The 16,385-nt window shown below is 37.4% G+C and overlaps 2 protein-coding genes and 1 long non-coding RNA gene across 7 annotated transcripts in view; 2 read left to right on the forward strand and 1 right to left on the reverse strand.

The window, feature by feature from the left end:
* Positions 1-12,614, forward strand: part of LOC7489173 (glutamate receptor 2.8-like) — a 35,663-nt gene extending 23,049 nt beyond the window's left edge. The window contains exons 1-6 of one of the 2 annotated variants that reach the window (XM_052453494.1): positions 2,634-2,929; positions 4,782-5,481; positions 10,257-10,902; positions 10,992-11,304; positions 11,398-11,804; positions 11,900-12,614. In XM_052453494.1, coding sequence (XP_052309454.1) covers positions 2,647-2,929; positions 4,782-5,481; positions 10,257-10,902; positions 10,992-11,304; positions 11,398-11,804; positions 11,900-12,478 — 2,928 coding nt within the window. In that variant the 5' untranslated portion in view covers positions 2,634-2,646 and the 3' untranslated portion in view covers positions 12,479-12,614. Of the gene's footprint in view, positions 1-2,633; positions 2,930-4,781; positions 5,482-10,256; positions 10,903-10,991; positions 11,305-11,397; positions 11,805-11,899 lie in introns of those variants that run through there. The other variant, XM_052453495.1, reaches the window with a different exon arrangement.
* Positions 1-16,385, forward strand: part of LOC18100710 (glutamate receptor 2.8-like) — a 59,588-nt gene that overhangs the window by 22,986 nt on the left and 20,217 nt on the right. Inside the window, exon 1 of one of the 2 annotated variants that reach the window (XM_052453497.1) lies at positions 2,586-2,634. The exons of the other annotated variant lie outside the window; for it this stretch is intronic. The gene's annotated coding sequence lies outside the window, so the exon portion shown is untranslated. Of the gene's footprint in view, positions 1-2,585; positions 2,635-16,385 lie in introns of those variants that run through there. 2 annotated transcript variants of the gene reach the window in all.
* LOC127905409 (uncharacterized) lies at positions 5,490-10,194 on the reverse strand. Of its 3 annotated transcripts, none has more exons than XR_008059388.1 (4): positions 10,141-10,194; positions 7,101-7,212; positions 6,836-7,021; positions 5,490-6,699 (listed from the first exon to the last, which is right to left on the reverse strand). It is a non-coding gene; the product is annotated as an uncharacterized LOC127905409 (long non-coding RNA). The 3 variants fall into 3 exon arrangements; XR_008059389.1 differs by lacking the exon at positions 10,141-10,194 and adding an exon at positions 7,711-7,765; XR_008059387.1 differs by lacking the exon at positions 10,141-10,194 and having other exon boundaries at positions 7,101-7,524.

The raw sequence follows: 16,385 nt of genomic DNA on the forward strand, positions 1-16,385 counted from the left end.
TAGAGACTTTCAGAATCTCAAGAAAGAACTAAAATAATGGCTTATCTCTGACAACATGCAGTTAATATATAAATTCCCTTTGCAACAGCCAATAGACGGGACTGATTTCTTAATCATTGAACACTAAAACTGGAATTGATGGACTTAATCGTAAATTAATTACTTTAATCAAATCCAAGCTGACTTTCTGCATCCCGCATTAGGTATACAAGCAAGCAATAGAATTTAAAATCCCAGTTGATATTTTTATACATCTTTCTTTCTACAGCTATTAATTTATCCTCCTAGCAATCACAAGAATCATTTGGATTCTTTTTTTTTTTTTTTTGATTATCGTGGGTGTCCGGGCCAGCTTGCGCGCACCTCGACTAATCCCACGGGCCCTGAAGTTAACGACCATGTAAACCTCCAGTGACCATCATATGAGCGACTACAGGGTTCGAACCTGAGACCTAAGAGGGAGCAAACCCCTTAGTCCCAAACTGTTACCACTGGGTCACCACCTAGATTCTTTTCTTGAAACTTGTTGTGTTAGTCATGATTTTTAAACTATGTCAAGGTTCACCAGGGGCAAGGGACAAGTTAGGGGCAAGAGGGTCGACCTCAAAACAAAATTAAAAAGAAAAAAGAATTAAGATGATGATGTTTTTGACAAAAAAAAAATTAAATTAACAAGTTGAGTTTTTCATTTTTTTATTTTTTCAATCAAAACCAATTTAGGCTCCAAGGCGTTGGTCACCAGGTCAGAAGAATAAAGGCTACCTAACATCCAAGGCACCTGGTGTTCCAAGGCACTAGGTGTTGAAGATATCCGAACCGGAGGAGAGCCCCCACTTAATTCTTCTTAAAAATCTATGGTGATTTTATTTATTTTGAAATAGAATTAAGTAGTAGCAGCTAGGAAAAAGCTTGCAGCAGTGTAAAACGCGATTGAAAAGCGTGTTTGGCAGTATGGTTGCGGGTGCTTTTCAAATAACTTTTCGTATCAAAATGCATGTCAATAATGTTTTTTTATTTTTTAAAAATTATTTTTGACATCAGCACATCAAAACGATTTAAAACGTATAAACTATATTAAATTTTAATAAAAAAAAATTTAAAGTTTTTAAAAATACAAGTTAAACCACATTTCTAAAGAGTACTTTCGATAAAACGATGGGTCTTGAAAACAAAATCCTGTGACATAACAAAGGATGCTTCCTTGAAGAAAGCCACAACTAAAATAAATGATTGGCAAATTCGATCATTGTCCTAAACAATAGACAATTACATACGCACTGTTTAGTGATGGACGTCTAAGACTTGACTTTCTGTTAACTGATTTATATTTTATAATAGTGATTAATTAAGTAAGGTACACTGGTTTTTTTAGCTACAGCTTGTTGAGGAAAGCCTTGTATGATTTCTCAAACAATCAAGAAAAAGCCCGGTGCTTTCTCTTAGTAAAACCTAAAAACAATGAGACAATATCTTATTAAACTCAAACTCGAGAAGATGATGTCGGAACGAAGCTCTTTGCCACCATCGCCGCAAAAGTTGAGGGATCTAAGCTTGAATATTCAATAATAATCACAAATACTTTGATTTAGTCAAAGGGTAAACGATGGGGGAAATAACCACCAAGACAAGGGATATCATTGATCAGTACAAGGCGAATTCCGACAGATTTTTGTCATATGTGACCAAAACGTCCAAGTGCCTCTGTTTTACAAGAAACATTAACATGTGCCGGCATCATTGACTATGGTGGGGGTACTGTACAGTGTAAATGTAAATCTCTTGCCATTCTACTCTTCCAACTTTTTCGGAATAACTCTTTCTTAAATAATTTTAATATTTAACCAAAATACCCACTCCCCATTTGTGTTTTGGACATCTTTTATTTATTCTTACAAAGGGAGACATGATTTCTAATTAAAAAAGGGAATTAGGGAAAGGAGTAATCTTCTAGGATATAGTATTTAGTTTCAATAGTGTAACCATTTAATTACTAAGTGTTTGTTTTTGTTATAACATTCTTTTTAAAGTATTTTTCAATTTTTTCTTATGAAAATTAAAGTTTTAAATTAATGGTTTTTATGTGATTTTAATTAAAGTTCTGATATTAAAAAAAACATATATATATTACACATCACAATACTAAACACACATTTGGTTTTATTTCCATCAAGTTCACATACACATCTTATAAGATATTGGTGTATACTTGGTAACTTATTTTTTATTTATTTATGATAAAGGTATTTTAAATTAGTTTATACATTAATTGAAATTAATTTTTTTTACTTCATATATATATTAAGAAGAATTTTGCTAATTCCTCTTAATACCTTCTATTTGAAAGAATTCAATAAATTTTTCTTCAATGTAAATGTAAATGGCTATCGTAAAATTGTAGCCCCTGCAGGACCCACGTCCATGTAACCATCTCCAATTTATTAATATGATTTGATTCAAACAATCAAATCATGCAATTTCCTAGTAATTACAATCACTATTCTTCTCCTCTCTCCAAAACACGGTTAGGCCCCTCCTCAAGAACTTTAGTTTCCCCTTATAAATAACACTTCTTTCCTTTCTTCCTTCCTTCCAAGCTTAAACCAAGAAAACTAGCTAGAATCAGCTCAACCATAGGTGGACAACAAGATGATCATGAAAGAATACTCTTTAAATCCTGTTCTATCTTTCTTTTTCTTCCTTTCTTTGATGATTTTGTTCTTAGAAATGGGAGTGGCCCAGAACACGACATCTACAATCCCAGTGAATGTAGGAGTGGTTCTTGACTTGGCTTATTTGGATGCAAATATTGCTTTGAGCTGCATCAACATGGCCCTTTCAGACTTCTATGCCTCTCATGGTGACTACAAAACTAGACTGGTCCTCAACACCAGGGACTCAAAGAAAGATGTTATTGGTGCAGCTGCTGCAGGTTCCCTCTCTGCCCCTTCTCTTGATTATCATCTCTTTTCTCCAATTATGAATTATTGCTCACCATTTCTTACTGCTAATTATTAACCTCCTCATGCAACATTTTAACAGTAGAGATTTTTACATTCTGTATTAATTATCTGATGAGGTTCTCGGCCTGCAAATCTCTAGTTTGTTCATAGAAATGCGCGCAGGTCCATCGACATGATATGAGAACATATATACCGTTGCATGCTTGTTATATTCTTCATTTCAAGCTAAGGGTATTCTCAGAAAAACCTGCACATATCTAGACAAACTCTCTTTCTGATCGTGTTTACGTAAGCCATTCACGCTCAAACCGTGATATTTACTAGGAATTTCTTCCTCAACCTTTCATTGTATTGAACACAAAATGACAAAGGTGGGTCAAAACACACAAAAGTCATCATAAATTGTGGCTATCTTACTTTCCAAATTTGCGCCCCCCACCTCCAGCCGTATAAATTGTGGCTTTCTTACTTTCCAAATTTGCGGCCCCCCCAGTCATCTATCGTGAGCTGTACACCCCCCTGTAGGTGGAAGCTAATATAATAGCGATAACATACGAAACATAAAAATTTTAATGAGCAAAAAGAGTGAACTTTAAATTATAAAATTAAGTATATAATAGTTGTTTTTTCAAGAGATTTATAAAATATTTAAATAAGTCAGGAAAACTACATCCCCTACAAAACAATTTAAAATCCAAATACATCAAAGAAATTAAAACAAAATCCTAAAAAGATAAAAAAATCCTAAGAAAATAAAAAAATTTATCCAATCAACAACTTCCAAGCATAGTTCTGGAAGATCAAATAGTCCGATAAGCGACGTAGTTATTTTATTTTTAAGATAACATGGAAAAAATTTAAACTCGATCAAATGATTAGATTTCTCGTTATCTTAATTTTAAGATATTAATCTAATATGATATTACCAAACTTCCTCTCAAATCTAAACCTATCCCATTTTTGAATTATTAATAATTTACAGTCTTATCTAGATAATATTCTCCTCTAATAATATCAAATCCTTGTCTAAATGCTTGCAACATTCACTTGCTATATAAGCTCGCATCAACATGTGTATGTCATAAGTAGCTTATCAGCAATTCATGCCTAATCACTTTTGGATTATTAATAATTTAGAATTGAACTCATTTAATAATTTGTTTAACTTGTCACTGCCTCATCAGCCACCTTCTTATATGTAATTAACAGCCTGAGATGTATTTCTTATAATAAAATATGAACATGAGAAGTTTGGCACTGCCTACTTTAATTGTTTAATTAGGACGGCTACGCCGATCATTGCATTATACTTGAATCGTCATTCAATTATGAATTATTTTTGTTGATATAGAAGCACTAGTTCTTGCATTATACATGTACACTCACCAGTTAATTAGCCACTTTTCCCTCAAGTTAAAACAAAAGTTCATGCTCTGCTTAAAAGTTGGGATTGATAGTGAAAGAAATATATAGCTCGATCAGCATGGATTGCTAGACAAAAGCATGTTAATTTTCTGCTGTCATGTCATTTCTTGATTTATAAGATAGTGTTTAATTACTGTCTCGTAACATAACAGAAAATAAAAGGAAGTAAAGAAAAAAGAACATGTTTCTTTGATTTATAAGATAGTGTTTATTTTATGAATAAGTCGTACTAGAACACTAACCAAATCCAACATAAGGTGTAGAGCAAAAGAGAGGAGCTCACAGATCATAAAATGTGACTGCAGAATGATCATCCTATAAGAAACTGTGATCCTTTGCTTGATCGTTCTCTGCTGCAGAAGTCTTTAATTTTTCTACTCTCCTTTCGAAATGCAGCCCTGGACTTGATAAAAAATGTGGAAGTGCAAGCAATCTTAGGGCCAACAACATCAATGCAAGCCAATTTTGTTATTGACCTTGGAGAAAAAGCTCAGGTGCCAATTATATCTTTTTCTGCAACAAGTCCTTCTCTTACTTCCATCAGGAGTTCATATTTCTTGCGAGCAACACAAAATGATTCAGCTCAAGTGAATGCCATAAGTGCTATAGTTCAAGCCTTTGGGTGGAGAGAAGCGGTGCCCATCTACATTGACAATGAATATGGAGAGGGAATCATACCTTATTTAACTGATGCTCTGCAAGAAGTTGATGCTCGTGTGCCCTACCGGAGTGTCATTTCTCCATCGGCCACTGATGATCAAATTGTTGAGGAGCTTTATAAGTTGATGACAATGCAAACTAGAGTTTTCATTGTGCATATGTATCGCTCTCTAGGCACTCGGCTTTTCACCAAAGCAAAAGAGATTGGAATGATGAGTGGAGGCTATGTTTGGATCATGACAGACGGTCTGAGTGTTGATTTCTTGAGTTCACCGAATCATTCTGTCACCGATACTATCCAAGGAGTATTGGGTATTAAACCTTATGTTCCAAGAACAAAACAGCTTGAATATTTTCGAGCTCGGTGGAAAAGGCAATTCCTACGAGATAATCCAAATAAAATTGATGCTGAGTTGAACATTTATGGACTACTGGCCTATTGTTAGACAATTGACATTTTAACTCTAGTGTTTCAGTTTGTCTAATTGTTATTCAATCAAGTATTGTCTATTTTCTTTTCTTTCATTTCTGTTTTGATTTGGTCAAAGTAAATCCCTTGTTTTTCTGAAGTTGTTGCTGAGTTAGTGGCAGCACATTGTCCACTACAGAGTTGGTGGTAGCACATTGTCCACTACAGAGTTAGTGGCAGATAACTAGGAAAGTTTGTTAAGTTTTCTCATGTATTTAAAGACATGAAGTTAAGGAAATACTCACTGAGACATTTTATCAAACACCTTGTGTGTAGTTCGTGTTCTTCAATACTCAGCATTGTTGCTCTTGATTGTGCATCCCTTCACCTGCACAAAACACAGCAACATAATTATTAACAGTGGTATCAGAGCTCTCTTAGATCTTACAGGACCAAAACACCTTTTTTCAAAATCTCAAAAATGACATCCAACAACCTACTTTTAAACTCCCCCGTTATATTCACTGGCGAAAACTACCACATTTGGTCAGTGAAGATGCAAGCTTTTCTTGAAGCTTATGATCTTTGGGAAATTGTTTCCGAAGACAAACCAGTAGCTCCCTTACCAACAAATCCCACTATGGCTCAAATCAAGTTCAGCAGTGAGGAAAAGGCAAAGAAATCCAAAGCAAAATCAATCATCCAGAATTCTGTGGCAGAAAGCATTTTCTACAGAATTATGGCATGCAATTCAGCCAAAGAGGCTTGGAACAAACTAAAAGAAGAATACCAAGGCAGTGACAGAACAAGGCAAATGCAAGTGCTGAATTTGAAGAGAGATTTTGAGGCACTTAACATGCAAGAAGATGAAACAATCTCCAAGTATTCTGATAGAATTTCACTAATTATCAACAACATCAGATTACTTGGAGAAGACTTTCCTGACAGCAGGATTGTGGAGAAGGTTCTTGTGACTCTTCCTGAGAGGTTTGAATCCAAAATCTCCTCTCTGGAAGAATCAAAGGACCTCAGTAAAATCTCATTAGGTGAACTAATGAGTGCTCTTCAAGCACAAGAGCAACGAAGAACAATCAGGCAAGACAGATTGACTGAAGGAGCCTTTTATGTGCAAAAACAACAAGCTGGAAAAGGAAAGAAGTTGCTTAATCTGAGAAGTAAAGGCAAAAATGAAGGGGGCAGCACCAGTGAAGGTTCAAAACAGAAGAAGTTTCCTCCCTGCACTCACTGCAAAAGAAACACACATTCAGAAAAATATTGCTGGTGGAGGCCAGATGCAATTTGTGGAAATTGCAAGCAATCAGGGCACATCACAAAGGTCTGCAAGTTTAAAAAATCAGACCCAAAACCTCAACAAGCTCACCTTGCGGATGAAGTTGATACACAGGAGGAGCAATTCTTTGCTGTCACTTGTTTCTCAACAAATGATTCAGCTGATACTTGGCTTATCGATAGTGGATGCACACACCATTTGTGCAATGATGCTGGAATGTTCAAAACCCTTGATGAATCTTACAAATCCAGAGTAAAGGTTGGCAATGGAGAATTTCTGGAGGTCAAAGGCAGAGGGTCAGTAAATGTTCAAACAAGTTCAGGTATCAAAATCATTCCTGATGTGTTATTCATACCTGAAATCAGTCAAAATTTGTTGAGTGTTGGACAAATGATGGAGAAAAACTATTCTCTTCAGTTTAAGGATCATAAATGCACTATCTTTGATCCTTCTGGAGAACAAGTGTTCTGTGTAAAGATGAAAAACAGAAGCTTTGTTGTTGACTGGGATAAAGTATCTAATCATGCATATGTGAGTGCTACTCAGGATATTTCAAATCTTTGGCATAAAAGATTTGGCCATTTCAATCAAAAGGGCTTGTCAATTCTGAAACAAAAGGAAATGGTTGAAGCATTGCCTACATTGAATGGTGAGATTCAATTGTGTGAAACATGTCAACTTGGCAAGCAATCCAGGCCACCATTTCCTAAAGGGCAAGCATGGAGAGCCAGCCAAAAGCTTCAGCTCATCCACACTGACGTGTGTGGACCTATGAAGACAGCCTCATTATATGGTAACAAGTATTTCATTCTCTTTATTGATGATTATACTAGGATGTGTTGGGTGTATTTCATCAAATTTAAGAGTGAAGTATTTACAATCTTTAAAACATTCAAAGCTTTAGTTGAGAATCAAAGTGACATGCTAATTAAATGTTTAAGATCTGACAATGGTACTGAATATACCTCAAATCAGTTTCTTGAGTTTTGCAACAGCAGAGGCATTGTGCACCAGCACACTACACCATACACACCGCAACAAAATGGTGTGTGTGAGAGGAAGAACAGAACAGTAATGGAGATGGCTAGATGTCTCTTACTTGAAAAGAAAATGCCAAACAAATTATGGGCAGAGGCAGTCAATACCTCTGTTTACTTGCTGAACCGACTTCCAACCAAAGCACTGGAGGACAAGACACCATATGAAGGCTGGAATGGTGTCAAACCTGCTGTAGATCATCTTCGAATATTTGGCAGCATATGCTATTATCATATAGCTGAGCCAAAGAGGAGCAAACTTGACAACAAAGCTCAGAAGGGAGTTCTTGTGGGCTATGGAATAACTACCAAAGGATACAGAATCCTTTGCTTACAAACAGAGAAGGTAATTCTCAGCAGAGATGTGAAGGTTGATGAAGCAATCACATAGGATTGGGAACATCAGAAAAATATGATTTCTGATCAACCATCCACCATTCAACCTCAACTGGTAGCTGATGAATCAGTGGATGATTTTCCAGTTAGAGGCACAAGATCATTGGAAGATATTCACCTAAGATGCAACATGGCAATTCTAGAACCAACCAGCTATACTGAAGCTCAAGAATTTCCAGCATGGAGGAGAGCAATGGAGGCAGAAATGGAAATGATCAACAAAAATGCAACATGGCAGCTGATTGAAAGGCCTAAGCATCGCAAGGTGATAGGTGTAAGATGGGTTTTTAAAACAAAACTCAATCCAGATGGGTCAATATGCAAATACAAGGCTAGATTGGTGGTAAAGGGTTATGCTCAGCAATATGGTGTGGACTACCTAGAGACCTTTGCTCCAGTAGCAAGGCATGATACTATTAGACTTCTCATTACACTTGCAGCACATAACTCTTGGCAGATTCACCAACTTGATGTCAAGTCTGCCTTCTTGAATGGATTTCTTGCTGAAGAAATCTTTGTAGAACAACCTGATGGGTATGTTGTTAAAGATAAAGAAGATTATGTGTATCTACTTAAGAAGGCCTTGTATGGGTTGAAACAAGCTCCCCGAGCTTGGTATGACAGAATGGACACACATCTGCTTCAACTTGGGTTCAGCAGAAGCCAAAATGAAGCAACTTTGTATGTGAAATCCTGTGGTAACCATTTTCTAATTGTATCTATTTACGTAGATGATATGCTCATCACAGGAAGTGAACTTGGGATGATCCAAGAGTTCAAAGATGAAATGAAGAAGATGTTTGAGATGTCTGACCTTGGAATGATGAACTACTTCCTTGGAATGGAAGTGATGCAATCCAGCCATGGCATTTTTACATGCCAAAAGAAGTATGCTTCAGACATCCTAAAAAGATTCAAAATGCAGGATTGTAAACCAGTGGGGACTCCTATGACAACAAGTATCAAGCTTAGCAAGGATGATGAATCTGAAAAAGTGGATGAAAGTTTGTATAGAGGCTTAATTGGCAGCCTTCAATATCTTACAGCAAGCAGACCTGACATATTGTTTGCTGTGAGCATTCTTTCAAGGTTCATGCATTCCCCAAAGGAGACTCATTTTATTGCAGCAAAAAGGATACTTAGATACATTAAAGGTACCATTGATCTTGGTATTTTTCTGTCCAAGATCATCAGAAGGAGTTGTGGAACTAAAAGGCTATACTGACAGTGACTGGGGAGGCTGTGTTGATGATTCAAGAAGCACTTCAGGGTATTTATTCTCACTCAATTCAGGTGTCTTCACCTGGAGTTCAAAGAAGCAAGAGACAACAGCTCAGTCCACTGCAGAAGCAGAGTACATTGTTGCTGCCTCTGCTGTCAACCAAGCAATTTGGTTGAGGAAAATGTTAAAGGATTTGGGACATGAACAGATTGAAGCTACTAAAATCATGTGTGACAACAGTTCTGCAGTATCAATTTCAAAGAATCCAGTCTTTCATGGACGTACAAAGCATATCAAAATCAAGTTTCATTTTATTAGAGAAGTTCAACAATCTAATGAAGTGATGCTGATTCATTGTTCTTCCGAAGAACAACTTGCAGATATATTTACCAAACCACTACCTAAAGAGAGATTTGAGACATTAAGACAAATGATTGGAATTTGTCGTCAAAATGTCAAGGAGGAGTGTTAGACAATTGACATTTTAACTCTAGTGTTTCAGTTTGTCTAATTGTTATTCAATCAAGTATTGTCTATTTTCTTTTCTTTCATTTCTGTTTTGATTTGGTCAAAGTAAATCCCTTGTTTTTCTGAAGTTGTTGCTGAGTTAGTGGCAGCACATTGTCCACTACAGAGTTGGTGGTAGCACATTGTCCACTACAGAGTTAGTGGCAGATAACTAGGAAAGTTTGTTAAGTTTTCTCATGTATTTAAAGACATGAAGTTAAGGAAATACTCACTGAGACATTTTATCAAACACCTTGTGTGTAGTTCGTGTTCTTCAATACTCAGCATTGTTGCTCTTGATTGTGCATCCCTTCACCTGCACAAAACACAACAACATAATTATTAACACCTATGATGCCACTACAGCATTGGCCTTGGCAGTTGAGAAAGCCGGCACTACAAATTTTGGCTTCCAAAAGGCAAATGTTTCTAGCAACACATCAACAGATCTTGCAACTCTTGGCGTCTCTTTAAATGGTCCGAACATTCTTCGAGCTTTATCGACCACTAGTTTCAAAGGCCTTACAGGAGATTACCTTTTTGTTGATGGGCAGTTTCAATCACCAGCTTTTCAGATAGTTAATGTGAACGGAAATGGAGGAAGACGGATTGGATTTTGGACGCCACCAGAAGGACTTGTGAAAACACTGAATCCGAGAATAAATAAACGTATGAATTCAACTTCTACTTCCAGACTTTCCACTGTAATTTTTCCTGGGGATACAACTGTGGTTCCCAAGGGTTGGGAGATTCCCACAAATGAGAAGAAGTTGAAAATAGGAGTGCCTGTGAAGTCTGGCTTCAGTGAGTTTGTAGCAGTAACAAAAGATCCTGGTTCCAACACCGCAACATTCACCGGATTCTGCATAGATGTTTTTGATGCTGTAGTCAAAGCATTGCCTTATGCTTTGCCTTATGAGTACATCCCCTTTGCCAAGCCTGATGGCGAACCTGCTGGAACTTACAACGATCTGGCCTATCAAGTGTACTTGAAGGTAAGACTTGCTCTCTCCTTCTCTGTTCTTGAAACTATATCACATTGAATATCATTCACATTGATGTATTTTTTGTTTATTGCCAACAGAATTATGATGCCGTGGTTGGAGACATAACTATTGTCTACAACAGGTCCTTGTACATCGACTATACCTTGCCTTTCACAGAAAGTGGTGTCTCCATGATTGTTCCGATTGCAGACAACAACAGCAAAAATGCATGGGTCTTCATGAAACCTTTGACATGGGACCTTTGGGTGAGCAGTTTTCTGTTCTTTGTTCTCATTGGATTTGTGGTCTGGGTTCTTGAGCACAGAATAAATGAAGATTTTCGAGGGTCAGCTTCAGATCAAGCTGGCACTAGTTTCTGGTTTTCCTTCTCAACTATGGTTTTTGCACAACGTAATCTCCCTTCCCTTGTGAATCTTCCTTCTACTGTTGTACTAGCACTCCATATATATAAAAACCAAATTGACTTTATGTTTATATTTACAGGGGAGAGAGTGGTTAGCAACTTGTCTAGGGCGGTGATAATCATCTGGTGTTTTGTTGTGTTGATCCTCACGCAGAGTTACACCGCCAGTTTAGCAAGCCTACTTACCGTCGAGCAGCTGCAGCCTACAGTTACTGATGTGCGTGAGCTCATTAAGAAAGGGGAGTATGTGGGCTACCAGAAGGGTTCTTTTATTCTAGGAATCTTGTTAGACTTGGGGTTCGACAAGTCCAAGCTCGTGGTGTATAGTTCTCCAGAAGAATGCCACCATCTTTTCTCCAAAGGAAGTGGAAATGGTGGTATTGCTGCTGCTTTCGACGAACTTGCATATATAAAGCTCATTCTGTCAAGATATTGCTCCAAATATACCATGATTGATCCTAAATTTAAAACCGGCGGTTTTGGCTTTGTAAGCCCACTTTCCTATCTTGTTATTTCCATTTACTCTGTGGCTAATAAGTGCATATATAGTTTCTCATGTATCCTTTCTTTTTGTAACTTCAGGTCTTCCCTAAAGGTTCTCCTCTAGTGCCTGATATATCGAGGGCAATTTTAAATGTGACCGAGGGAGATGAAATGAAGCAAATAGAGGGTGCATGGTTTGGCAAAAAAAGCACTTGTCCAGAATCCAGCTCCTCAATTTCATCTAATAGCCTTAGTCTCAAGAGTTTCTGGGGGTTATTTTTAATTGCAGGACTAGCTGCATTGTTAGCTCTCATTATCTTCGTAGTCATGTTTGTTTACCGGGAAAGAAACGTCTTGAGGTCCTCTGATTCCACAGCTTCAATATGGAGTAGAATTGAAAACTTCTTTAGAATTTTCATTCAAAGGGACTCGACATCCAGTACTTTCAGACAAAGTGATCTGAATGATAGAAATGGCATCAGTCTGCCTGCTATGGGGGCGCCAAGCCCATCAGACTATTCAGTCGACACGGAATATCCTGCCAATCGATCTTCTGCAAGCTATGATTCTAGTCCAAATAGGGAAGCACCTCAAGAGGTAGTAATAGATATCGATCAGCTTACCAACCGAAATCAGGAGAGACCGGCAGCTTTGGAAATAGACCATGAAAGTAATTGACTTGTAGGTTATCATTTGACACTTCTGACACCAGTAGCCATTAGCAATGTAAAGAAATGCAATTACTGTACTAAAAATACATGTAAGTGAGATGATTTTACTAAGATTTAAGTAGGATTAAACTGGGTTTCAGAAATTGAGTTATATTTCTTGCCTTCTGTTTTTCTCTTTGAGTTGTGTTACTGAGGAGCATCTGCCATTACCTTCTGTACCTTCATATTTGTGATATACTTCTTGCCTTTTCTTACAAGTCCTAACTTAACAAGAACCCAGATATTTGCCTACTGTTGAAGACTGCTTCAGGAATCCGTGAGTCCTGTTTTTTCTATTCTATTATCATTAAATAAATGTTGAGCTAGTCTATAAGAACAAATTAGTTAGTTAAGATATCAGTTGCTGATCTGATGCTTTATTAGAGCATTTCGGTTGATTGTTCTTCCTATAAATGTAATGAAGTTTTAATGAATAAAATAGAAACTCAAGTCTGTACAACAATAGCAGACTATTATCATAAAATTCTCTCCTCTTTTCTTTTCTTCCTTTTAAAATCATTAATTAATATCAAAGCAATTTGTATTAGGGGACCTACAATGAAAGCTAAAGCAAGCTTCTCTCATATAACCCCTCTTGTCTTTGACAAGACTTTGAGCTGCGAAAATAAAAATTTATTTTGAGACATTAGATCTTTGAAAAGTTATCGAAGAAGATTATGATGTTCTTCCATTACCAAATAACCCAACCATGACTTGGATCAAAAGCCACCAAGAAAGAAAAACCAAAGCTTATAAGATAATCATCAACCCTAATATATATATTGGGCTCTAGGTGTCTGCTTTAAACCATAAAAAGTTTTCTTCAGCATATAAACTTTATCTTCTTCTCCCTAAAACACAAATCTAGCTGGTTGTTCAACATAAATCTAGAAAGAAATAAAATAAATCAAAAGCAAAAGCATGCTTATTTGTTATTGTTTCAACAACCATTTTCACAAAAATCATGTCTCTCAAATCAGCAAAAAATGTCTAAGACCACTACTAGAAAATCAGATAACACCAACGGACTTACCGACGGAAACTTGTTGAAATTTCATCTCAAATGCTGTCGGAATTAGCCGACGGAAAAATTTCATCGGCGATTCCGCCGGTATATACCGATGGAATAATTTCGTCGGTATATACCGGCGGCATTGCCGACGGCGTGAATTTTTTTTGAAAATTGCAACGGCGGGATGACGTGGATTTTATTCAGATGAATTTACCGGCGGAAATACCGAGGGATTCAAACCCGGACAGCCAAGCAGGGATGTGTCGCTACCACCAGCGAAATCAACGATAGATTTACCAACGGAATATTCCGTCGGTGAGTCCGTCGGTAAACGTCAGTATATACTGCCTTTGCCGACACTCTCTCTTCCTCTCTTCCTCTGTTTCTCCTTCTTCTTCCCCTTCTTCTTCCACATCCCACCTCTCCCCTCCCAAACTGCAGCCAACCACCCATCTTAACTCTCCCCTCTTCTCAACACAAGCCAGCACTCAAGTTTCTTATACTTTTGTACGTGGTCACAACATCCGTTAATTCTTGTGGATTTTATCATTTTTTGTAAGTAAATTTATCATTTTTAGTTTTAACTTTTAAATGTGAATTTTATTGTTTTTTTAGTATATGTATTTTGTTAAAGAAACTTCTTGTATGAATGTATAATATTGTAGTTGTTATAGTTTGTTTTAGAATATTTTATCAAATTATATTTGTTTGTAAATTGTTGAAATTTTGTTTGAATTACACCGAATTATATTATAGCTTGTTTGACGTCGGGAATGTTTTAATTGTTATCAATTCTACTGCGAAGTTGTGATTTTTGTAAATTTATATATGTATAAATTTATATGTATGAACGTTGATAGTTGATAGTTGATAATGAATATTTAACATAAGTGTTTTTTTAGTTTGTTGGATAATTGATAGTGAATATTTAACATAAGAAACCAATTTTTTTTTATGTTTTATAGAGATTCAACAGAAGTCATGGATGATCGTTCATGGATGTATTGGGACTCACCCCAAGGATTGCGGAGGATGGATTATTGTAACGGTGTTCAGGGTTTTATTAATTTTGCAACATCTATCCCGAGGAATTTTACTGATGGCGGTATTAGGTGTCCATGCAGGAAGTGTAAAAATTTAAAGTTTCTACATCAAGATGTTGTAACGATGCATCTTCTAACCAAAGGGTTCATGCAGGACTACTTGTGTTGGTATGCACACGGAGAACTATTTGTTCCTAATGAGAGCATGGTTGAAAGGGTGGTCGGGTCAACTTCTAGTGCTAGCAACATGCATGAAGTTGGAAATGAGAACAATAATCGTTACAGGAATATGGTTATGGATGCAATGAGAATGAGTGAAGGTAATGCCAGTGAATTTCCAAACATAGAAGAAGAACCTAATGCAGATGCAGCAAGGTTTTTTGATCTGTTGAAAGATTCTGACGAGCCATTATGGGATGGCTGCACGAACCACAGTAAATTATCGGTTGTAGCACAGGTGTTCACCATCAAGTCAGATCACGGGTTGAGTGAGGCCGGTTATGACAAGATTATCGAATGGCCGAGAAGCATTTTATCTGAGGGGAACAAGCTGAAAGAGAACTTCTATGCTGCCAAGTCCATGATGAAACCCCTCGGTTTAGGATACCAGAAAATTGACATGTGTCCTAACTTCTGCATGTTATACTACCTTGAAAATGCTGAGCTGACCGAGTGCATGACATGTGGGCATTCCCGTTACAAACCCAGAACTGGAAGAGTAAAGACTCTCGTGGCATATAAAAAACTTAGATACTTCCCAATCACACCTAGATTGCAGAGGTTATTCATGTCACCAAGGACTGCTGAGCACATGACATGGCACCAATCACATCATGCGGTTGATGGAGTGATGGTGCATCCTTCTGACGGTGAAGCCTGGAAACACTTTAACAGTGTGCATCCTCACTTTTCAACTGAATCAAGGAACGTGCATCTTGGGTTGTGTACAGACGGATTCAACCCATTCGGGTCATTTGCTACTCCTTATTCTTGTTGGCCGGTCATACTGATGGTTTATAACTTGCCACTGGGGATGTGTATGAGGCCGGAGTTCATGTTTCTATCTATGGTCATACCAGGTCCAAGCAGTCGGGGTCGGAATATAGATGTTTGTCTTCGTCCGTTGATTGATGAGTTGACGCAATTGTGGTCCTCTGGAGCTTTAACTTATGACATCTCGAGGAAACATAATTTTGTTATGAGAGCAGCTTTGATGTGGACTATCAATGATTTCCCAGCTTATGGAATGGTTTCTGGTTGGAGCACACATGGAAAGCTAGCATGTCCATATTGTATGGAGAACAACAAGGCATTCACGCTAACAAACGGGGGTAAAGCTTCTTTTTTTGACTGTCACCGTCGCTTCTTGCCGCCGAATCACAGGTACAGAAAGAACAGAAAGGATTTCTTTGTTGGCAGAGTTGAAAAGGATGTTGCACCCCCGCGTCTTTCCGGTGAAGAATTGCTTGATGTTGTTTCAGAGTATGGTGACATTGTGTTTGGTCTCCAATCAGGGAAGCAGAAGTTTCCTGGTTTTGGTTTGACCCATAACTGGGTGAAATGAAGTATATTTTGGGAGCTTCCTTATTGGAAGACCAATCTTCTCTGTCATAACCTTGACGTCATGCACATTGAAAAGAACGTGTTTGAGAACATTTTCAATACCGTCTTGGATGTGAAGGGGAAGACAAAGGACAACATCAAGGCTAGATTGGATGTAGCGTTGTTCTGTAACTGTAAAAATATGGAGTTGGTTTGTGATGGGTCACGGGTCGCAAAACCAAGAGCAAGCTTCGTGTTAATGAAAAACGCACAACTAC

This window comes from Populus trichocarpa, chromosome 6 (genome assembly GCF_000002775.5).
Source record: "Populus trichocarpa isolate Nisqually-1 chromosome 6, P.trichocarpa_v4.1, whole genome shotgun sequence".
Taxonomy (NCBI): Eukaryota; Viridiplantae; Streptophyta; class Magnoliopsida; order Malpighiales; family Salicaceae; genus Populus; species Populus trichocarpa.